Raw genomic sequence first — 10000 nt, 5'->3', positions numbered from 1 at the left:
CTAGCATAGCAGCCGTGCTAATTACACTTTGGTTCCTAAACTGTTTAGTCTGCGAATCTTTCTCAACTTTTCTCCCACACTATTTCTGTCTCACTGACCTGCTCTTCTGTGTATTTATTTTCCCGCTATCACACTCTGGGTTTTGCTAACGATCTCTTTCGATCACGTACTTCGGTCTCGCTCATTCATCATTCTTTTACCACTAGTTTATTTTACAGGACAAGGAAAGAATGAAAAGAAAACAAGATACCAAAAATTCTTTGGATCAGTTGACTTCCATCTGAGCAAATTTTAGAATGAATCGAATTAACCTTTTATTTTAAGGTACTTTTTTTTTTTTAGTTTATTTATTGTTTTTTTTTTTTAGTTTAGTTGTTTAGTAATTCATAAATACTAAATAATGGCAAAACGTCATGCCGACATCATTATGGTGTCATGACGAGGTCATTATGATATGCCGACATCATGCTGATCTCGTGTTTGGTTTAAATTTACAAAATGCTGATGAAACCAGAACCTGATGCCTGCTAGTTTAGTGAAGGTTTGACAAATAATAAACAAGACGTTAGCTTTAGCGGAAGGGGAAAGGTGGCTTAGTGGTTAGCACGTTCGCCTCACACCTCCAGGGTTGGGGGTTCGATTCCCGCCTCCGCCTTGTGTGTGTGGAGTTTGCATGTTCTCCCCGTGCCTCGGGGGTTTCCTCCGGGTACTCCAGTTTCCTCCCCCGGTCCAAAGACATGCATGGTAGGTTGATTGGCATCTCTGGAAAATTGTCCGTAGTGTGTGAGTGTGTGAGTGAATGAGAGTGTGTGTGTGCCCTGTGATGGGTTGGCACTTTGTCCAGGGTGTATCCTGCCTCGATGCCCGTGACCCGAGAAGTTCGGATAAGCGGTAGAAAGTGAGTGAGTGACTGAGTGGGTGAGTTAGCTTTAGCCCTGTTGGTGCTCGGATACCTAAACAAAATCGGCTAATAATCCACAAACCTTCTGAAGTTTCTCCATCGTGACACGCAGCTGAGCCACGAAGCCGCTCCTCCGCCAACCCGGTATAAATTAGTGATGAGCTCCAGCGTGAGAGAGACAGCACTCAGCCAGACTTGGGCTAATCAGGGCGGAGTGAAGGAAATAAAGCGGCTTCACGGCGTCTCGGAGGAACCGAGCGGCCGCCGGTCCTGCTGCGAGTGTTAATGAGGCTGAAAGTGCCGAGTGCGACTCACAACTCAGCTTTAATTGGTATCATCGCTCAGCTCTTCAGCACTTCCAGAGTTTTCCTTCACTCTTTTTTTTTCTGCTCCCGAATTTCTCTCACTAATAGAGAAAAGCGGGAGTAAGATTAGTCCGCGGGGTGTTTATTTAAAACCGGCGCTGTCTCGGTTTCATCGAGCTCCTGATAAACGCTGTTACACAAGCAGGAGGTTAGCAGGAGTGCTGCAGGAAAAGAAAATAACACAACATGATCTTAATGTTTATACAGCCAACCGAGGGGTGGTTTTTAAAGTCTCCGAAAGGAGCCACAGCTGGATCTTAGATTTAGATTTTTTTATTTCTGCTTTTAGTTTTCTTTGAGTTTTAGCCTGGTTTTACTTTCGGTCTAAAATCAAGTCAAGAAGCTTTTATTGATGCCGTAGACTGAAATAAATGAAACTCTGGTACTTCATAAGACAAGACAAGACATGACTAAGGGCTAAAAAGTCAAACAATAAACGTTGATTTTATCTAAATTTCGCCTGTTTTATTGTTTGTTGTGTTTTTGTGTCACTTCAGTTCAGCTGTGTTTATTAATGAAACGCAAAAAAAGCTACACAGCGTAAAGTCGACCTCTGGAACCAGTGCGGTCTGTTAGCTCAGATGCTCACTAGCTCACTAGCCAGATGTTATGCTAGCATGCTAACCAGATGTTATGGTAGCATGCTAGCATGTTTTTTTAACATGGCTAAAATGTTACTTTTTTAATCTTGCTTAAATCTTCAGACTGTTTTCAGTGTATCACTAAAGTCTGGTCTTTTAGGTCATAGACGAATACTGAGACGTTCTTCTCTCTCTCTAATATTTATAGCATTGAAGTTCCTGCATATCTCTCTCTCTCTCTCTCTCTCTCTCTCTCTCTCTCTCTCTATCTCTCTCTCTGTGTATGAACTTTTTTCTTCTCTTTTATCTTTTTTCCTCCCCTAATGAGTGTAAAGTGTCGTTTTTCTCGAATCCCTTTCTTCTCTTTTATTTCTGTGATTCGCTCTTCAGCTGTACGACATCCTTAACGATCTCTCTGATCTCATTAGCATGAGCACCATGCCATCATGCTGCTAGATAAACAAACCTCTGACTGCAGAACCGGTGTGTGTGTGTGTGTGTGTGTGTGTGTGTGTGTGTGTGTGTGTGTGTGTGTGTGTGTGTGTGTGTGTGTGTGTGTTTTGAGTATGTTTAGAAAGCTGTTCCGGTATCATTTTATTTTTGGGAGAAATGTGTGAGATTTAACTGGGGTCATAATGTTGAAGGTCCCAAGTGCACTACATTATTTGAGAACATTTCTATTTTATTTATTTATTTATTTTCTAGCAGGATGTTCTAAAGCGTTTTTTTTTTACTCTTACGCTACAGCTTTTACCGAGGGTTACTCGTTTTATTAAGTGAAGAAGGACACATAGATTATTTTTTATCCGTTTAGTGCTGTGTATAAAACGTAATAGCATATTAGGCTAACTCCCTTTTTCTGAACATTCGTACTCCAGAATCCCACAATAACACCATGTTCAATTCTGACCTGGACGACTGCTGCATCTTGTACAGAACACGTCACATAGTATTGCATCATGTCACATCATCATGTCACAGCATCGCATCATATCACGTCATCACGTCACCTAGCAAAGCATCATGTCATGTCAGCATGTCACACAGCATCGCATAATATCATGACATCACGTCACCTAGCATCGCATCATATCATGTCATAACGTCACCTAGCATCGCATCATATCATCACGTCACCTAGCAACGCATCATGTCATGTCAGCATGTCACATTGCATAATATCATGGCATCACGTCACCTAGCATCACATCATATCATGTCATCACGTCATCTAGCATCGCATCGTATCACGTCACCCAGCAACGCATCATGTCATGTCAGCATGTCACACAGCATCGCATATCATGTCATCACGTCACCTAGCATCGCATCATATCATCACGTCACCTAGCAACGCATCATGTCATGTCAGCATGTCACACAGCATCGCATATCATGACATCACGTCACCTAGCATCGCATCATATCATGTCATAATGTCACCTAGCATCGCATCATATCATCACGTCACCTAGCAACGCATCATGTCATGTCCGCATGTCACATTGCATAATATCATGACATCACGTCACCTAGCATCGCATCATATCATGTCATCACGTCACCTAGCATCGCATCATATCATCACGTCACCTAGCAGTGCATCATATCATGTCACAGCATTGCATCATGTCACTTCATCACGTCACACAGCATTGCATCATGTCACGTCATCACATCACCTAGCATCGCATCATATCATGTCATCGCATCACCTAGCATCGCATCATATCATGTCATCAAGTCACCTACAGTAGCATCCCATCATATCATGTCAAAGCACATCATCACATCATCACGTCACCTAGCATCACATCATATATCACGTCTTCACCTTACGTCATCTCACCATGTCACATCACGACAATTCACATTACATCATGTCATGTACTGGGGAACATCTGGGGGGAACAATGGGGAAAGTTCTGTTGGGATTTTAGTGGCTTAAGAAAACAGATTTTTTACAGACTGTACCATGTGTAAAATAATACAGAATGAGAGGGAAGAATCCTCCTACACTGTATGCTCATAGTGGTAAGCATACATTGTGTGTGTGTGTGCGTGTGTGTCTTTGTGTGTGTGTGTGTCTGTGTGTGTGTGTGTGTGTCATTTTACAGGTGTGCTTCAGACTCTCCTCAGGCCTGGCAGCTCCTGTCTCTCTCTCTGGACTCAGTCAGTCACACGCTGTTGCTGGCTTTCCCATCCTGTGTGATCCGAGTCCCAGTAGCTCGCTGCCATCTCTACTCCCGCTGCATGAAGTGAGACTCACACACACACACACACACACACACACACACACACACACACACACACACACTACGGGTCAGTTATATGACGAATCATCTTCCCCTTCACAAGACTCTCGTCTGATTGGCTAAATGCAAGCACTTGTCTTGTTGCGTCACAAGCTGTGAGCACACAGACAGTGTCAGTGTACAAAACTGCAGTATCAGTGGGTTATATGTTTTTTTTTTCATGATTAAATCTTATTTCACTTGGTAATTTTTTCACTTCACAGAAACTGCATCGCCTCCAGAGACCCGTACTGCGGCTGGACTAAAGGCAGCACCTGCTCCTTCCTCCGACCAGGAACCAGGTAAATCTGCAAAATTAATCATGTGATCATCAGATTTTTTCTATATTGTTATAGTATGTAGTTGTTACATAGGGACTTGACTAGTAGCAGATCTGTGAGTGAGGATGTCAATTAAACATTCTAATTAGACTATTAGGCCCCGCCTTAAAACTATCCCCCTCAATTGCAAGTCGCTTCAGAACCTTAAAACTGTAACACTTCATGTCCTGCTGAAGGAGGAAATGAATCAACCACATATTATGTATATCATTATACATATCATACTTTTTAATCAGTTTCTAGTTGTCGTCAGAATGCTGACAGAAGTTTCTGGATGAAGTGCCGCCTTGTGCTCGGTGCAGTAAAGCAATAAAATTCCTGCTGAGAGTCAGATTTACTGAGTTCACAGACTGAGAAGAGGTAAATAGGCTCACAGTGTGTGTGTGTGTGTGTGTGTGTGTGTGTGTGTGTGTGTGTGTGTGTGTGTGAGTGAGTGAGTGAGTGAGTGAGAGAGAACTCGTTAAATGTGTACTGGGATTTTGCAGGTCGTTGTGTGTAATGTACTGCTTTACAGAAATCCACAGTAGCACAGCAGCGATATCACACACACACACACACACATACACACACACACACACACACACATACACTCTCACACACCCACCTACACACACACACACACACACACACACACACACACGTACACTCTCACACACCCACCCACACACACACTCACACACATACTCACACACACTCTCACACACACACACACACACTCATACGCACTCACACACCATGTAATTCTGTAAAGAGTGTGTGCGTCCCTTGCTGCTTATGAGTGTCAACGCTGATGATTTGTCCTTCACGTGTGCATTTAAACACAGCAGTCAGGGTTTTGTGGAAATGTGCACAAGCAGCAGTTCTCCGTGTGTGTGTGTGTGTGTGTGTGTGTGTGTGTGTGTGTGTGTGTGTGTGTGTGTGTGTGTGTGTGTGTTTGTGTAAATGTATGTTTCTATCTATCTATCTATCTATCTATCTATCTATCTATCTATCTATCTATCTATCTATCTATCTATCTATCTATAGCCTGTTTCTTTTGAACTCTGTTTCTCCTGTCTCTCTATCTATCTTTTTGCACACTTTTCTATCTTTTAGAGAACAGAGTAATGTTAGAGTAACAGAGTAATGTTGGATTTAGCTCAGAGTAACAGAGTAATGTTGGAGTAACAGAGTAATGTTGGAGTAACAGAGTAATGTTGGAGTGACAGAGTAATGTTGGAGTAACAGAGTAATGTTAGAGTAACAGAGTAATGTTGGAGTGACAGAGTAATGTTGGAGTGACAGAGTAATGTTAGAGTAACAGAGTAATGTTGGAGTGACAGAGTAATGTTGGAGTAACAGAGTGATGTTGGAGTAACAGAGTAATGTTGGAGTAACAGAGTAATGTTGGAGTAACAGAGTAATGTTGGAGTAACAGAGTAATGTTGGAGTAACAGAGTAATGTTGGAGTTAGCTCAGAGTAATGTTGGAGTAACAGAGTAATGTTGGAGTAACAGAGTAATGTTGGAGTGACAGAGTAATGTTGGAGTAACAGAGTAATGTTAGAGTAACAGAGTAATGTTGGAGTGACAGAGTAATGTTAGAGTAACAGAGTAATGTTAGAGTAACAGAGTAATGTTGGAGTGACAGAGTAATGTTGGAGTAACAGGGTAATGTTGGAGTAACAGAGTAATGTTGGAGTGACAGAGTAATGTTGGAGTTAGCTCAGAGTAACAGAGTAATGTTGGAGTGACAGAGTAATGTTGGAGTAACAGAGTAATGTTGGAGTAACAGAGTAATGTTGGAGTAACAGAGTAATGTTGGAGTAACAGAGTAATGTTGGAGTAACAGAGTAATGTTGGAGTGACAGAGTAATGTTGGAGTGACAGAGTAATGTTGGATTTAGCTCAGAGTAACAGAGTAATGTTGGAGTAACAGAGTAATGTTGGAGTAACAGAGTAATGTTGGAGTAACAGAGTAATGTTGGAGTAACAGAGTAATGTTGGAGTAACAGAGTAATGTTGGAGTGACAGAGTAATGTTGGAGTAACAGAGTAATGTTGGAGTAACAGAGTAATGTTGGAGTAACAGAGTAATGTTGGAGTAACAGAGTAATGTTGGAGTTAGCTCAGAGTAACAGAGTAATGTTGGAGTAACAGAGTAATGTTGGAGTGACAGAGTAATGTTGGAGTTAGCTCAGAGTAACAGAGTAATGTTGGAGTAACAGAGTAATGTTGGAGTGACAGAGTAATGTTGGAGTAACAGAGTAATGTTGGAGTAACAGAGTAATGTTGGAGTAACAGAGTAATGTTGGAGTGACAGAGTAATGTTGGAGTGACAGAGTAATGTTGGAGTAACAGAGTAATGTTGGAGTGACAGAGTAATGTTGGAGTAACAGAGTAATGTTGGAGTAACAGAGTAATGTTGGAGTAACAGGGTAATGTTGGAGTAACAGAGTAATGTTGGAGTAACAGAGTAATGTTGGAGTAACAGAGTAATGTTGGAGTAACAGAGTAATGTTGGAGTGACAGAGTAATGTTGGAGTGACAGAGTAATGTTGGAGTAACAGAGTAATGTTGGAGTAACAGAGTAATGTTGGAGTAACAGAGTAATGTTGGAGTAACAGAGTAATGTTGGAGTGACAGAGTAATGTTGGAGTGACAGAGTAATTATGGAGTAACAGAGTAATGTAGGAGTAACAGAGTAATGAAGGAGTAACAGAATAAACTTGGAGTAACAGAGTAATGTTGGAGTGAACAGAGTAATGTTAGAGTAACAGAGTAATGTTGGAGTAACAGAGTAATGTTGGAGTACAGAGTAATGTTGGAGTGAACAGAGTAATGTTGGAGTGACAGAGTAATGTTGGAGTACAGAGTAATGTTGGAGTAACAGAGTAATGTTGGAGTAACAGAGTAATGTTGGAGTAACAGAGTAATGTTGGAGTAACAGAGTAATGTTGGAGTAACAGAGTAATGTTGGAGTAACAGAGTAATGTTGGAGTAACAGAGTAATGTTGGAGTAACAGAGTAATGTTGGAGTAAGCTCAGAGTAACAGAGTAATGTTGGAGTAACAGAGTAATGTTGGAGTTAGCTCAGAGTAACAGAGTAATGTTGGAGTAACAGAGTAATGTTAGAGTAACAGAGTAATGTTGGAGTGACAGAGTAATGTTGGAGTGACAGAGTAATGTTGGAGTGACAGAGTAATGTTGGAGTAACAGAGTAATGTTGGAGTAACAGAGTAATGTTGGAGTAACAGAGTAATGTTGGAGTAACAGAGTAATGTTGGAGTAACAGAGTAATGTTGGAGTAACAGAGTAATGTTGGAGTAAGCTCAGAGTAACAGAGTAATGTTGGAGTAACAGAGTAATGTTGGAGTTAGCTCAGAGTAACAGAGTAATGTTGGAGTAACAGAGTAATGTTGGAGTAACAGAGTAATGTTAGAGTAACAGAGTAATGTTGGAGTGACAGAGTAATGTTAGAGTAACAGAGTAATGTTGGAGTGACAGAGTAATGTTGGAGTGACAGAGTAATGTTGGAGTGACAGAGTAATGTTGGAGTAACAGAGTAATGTTGGAGTAACAGAGTAATGTTGGAGTAACAGAGTAATGTTGGAGTAACAGAGTAATGTTGGAGTAACAGAGTAATGTTGGAGTAACAGAGTAATGTTGGAGTAACAGAGTAATGTTGGAGTACGAGTAGTTGAGTAACAGAGTAATGTTGGAGTAACAGAGTAATGTTGGAGTAACAGAGTAATGTTGGAGTAACAGAGTAATGTTGGAGTAACAGAGTAATGTTGGAGTAACAGAGTAATGTTGGAGTTAGCTCAGAGTAACAGAGTAATGTTGGAGTAACAGAGTAATGTTGGAGTAACAGAGTAATGTTAGAGTAACAGAGTAATGTTGGAGTGACAGAGTAATGTTGGAGTAACAGAGTAATGTTGGAGTAACAGAGTAATGTTGGAGTAACAGAGTAATGTTGGAGTAACAGAGTAATGTTGGAGTAACAGAGTAATGTTAGAGTAACAGAGTAATGTTGGAGTAACAGAGTAATGTTGGAGTAACAGAGTAATGTTGGAGTAACAGAGTAATGTTGGAGTAACAGAGTAATGTTGGAGTAACAGAGTAATGTTGGAGTAACAGAGTAATGTTGGAGTAACAGAGTAATGTTGGAGTGACAGAGTAATGTTGGAGTGACAGAGTAATGTTGGAGTAACAGAGTAATGTTGGAGTAACAGAGTAATGTTGGAGTAACAGAGTAATGTTGGAGTGACAGAGTAATGTTGGAGTAACAGAGTAATGTTGGAGTAACAGAGTAATGTTGGAGTAACAGAGTAATGTTGGAGTAACAGAGTAATGTTGGAGTAACAGAGTAATGTTGGAGTAACAGAGTAATGTTGGAGTTAGCTCAGAGTAACAGAGTAATGTTGGAGTAACAGAGTAATGTTGGAGTAACAGAGTAATGTTGGAGTAACAGAGTAATGTTGGAGTAACAGAGTAATGTTGGAGTAACAGAGTAATGTTGGAGTAACAGAGTAATGTTGGAGTAACAGAGTAATGTTGGAGTAACAGAGTAATGTTGGAGTAACAGAGTAATGTTGGAGTAACAGAGTAATGTTGGAGTGACAGAGTAATGTTGGAGTAACAGAGTAATGTTGGAGTAACAGAGTAATGTTGGAGTAACAGAGTAATGTTGGAGTAACAGAGTAATGTTGGATTTAGCTCAGAGTAACAGAGTAATGTTGGAGTAACAGAGTAATGTTGGAGTGACAGAGTAATGTTGGAGTAACAGAGTAATGTTGGAGTAACAGAGTAATGTTGGAGTAACAGAGTAATGTTGGAGTGACAGAGTAATGTTGGAGTAACAGAGTAATGTTGGAGTAACAGAGTAATGTTGGAGTAACAGAGTAATGTTGGAGTAACAGAGTAATGTTGGAGTAACAGAGTAATGTTGGAGTTAAACAGTAATGTTGGAGTAACAGAGTATGTTGGAGTAACAGAGTAATGTTGGAGTAACAGAGGTAATGTGGAGAGTGACAGAGTAATGTGGGAGAGTAAATAAACAGAGTAATGTGGAGTAATAGTAGTAACAGAGTAAGTAAGTTGGAGTGACAGAGTAATGTTGGATGGACAGAGTAATGTTGAGTGACAGAGTAATGTTGGAGTACCAGAGTAATTTTGAGTAGTAACAGAGTAATGTTGGAGTAACAGAGTTATGTTGGAGTAACAGAGTAATGTTGGAGTGACAGAGTAATGTTGGAGTAACAGAGTAATGTTGGAGTAACAGAGTAATGTTGGAGTAACAGAGTAATGTTGGAGTAACAGAGTAATGTTGGAGTTAGCTCAGAGTAACAGAGTAATGTTGGAGTAACAGAGTAATGTTGGAGTAACAGAGTAATGTTGGAGTGACAGAGTAATGTTGGAGTGACAGAGTAATGTTGGAGTGACAGAGTAATGTTGGAGTGACAGAGTAATGTTGGAGTGACAGAGTAATGTTGGAGTTAGCTCAGAGTAACAGAGTAATGTTGGAGTAACAGAGTAATG

General features: G+C 40.6%; 1 protein-coding gene across 1 annotated transcript in view; it reads left to right on the top strand.

The window, feature by feature from the left end:
- sema6bb (sema domain, transmembrane domain (TM), and cytoplasmic domain, (semaphorin) 6Bb) overlaps positions 1-10000 on the top strand; it is a 53110-nt gene that overhangs the window by 23554 nt on the left and 19556 nt on the right. The window contains exons 12-13 of the mRNA XM_047799929.1: positions 3965-4105; positions 4366-4443. Of these exons, the coding sequence (XP_047655885.1) occupies positions 3965-4105; positions 4366-4443 (219 nt within the window). The remainder of the gene's footprint in view (positions 1-3964; positions 4106-4365; positions 4444-10000) is intronic.

The sequence above is a fragment of the Tachysurus fulvidraco genome, chromosome 14, assembly GCF_022655615.1.
Source record: "Tachysurus fulvidraco isolate hzauxx_2018 chromosome 14, HZAU_PFXX_2.0, whole genome shotgun sequence".
Taxonomy (NCBI): domain Eukaryota; kingdom Metazoa; phylum Chordata; class Actinopteri; order Siluriformes; family Bagridae; genus Tachysurus; species Tachysurus fulvidraco.
Note: the sequence above shows the minus strand (reverse complement) of the source record. Positions and strands in the feature narration are given on the sequence as shown.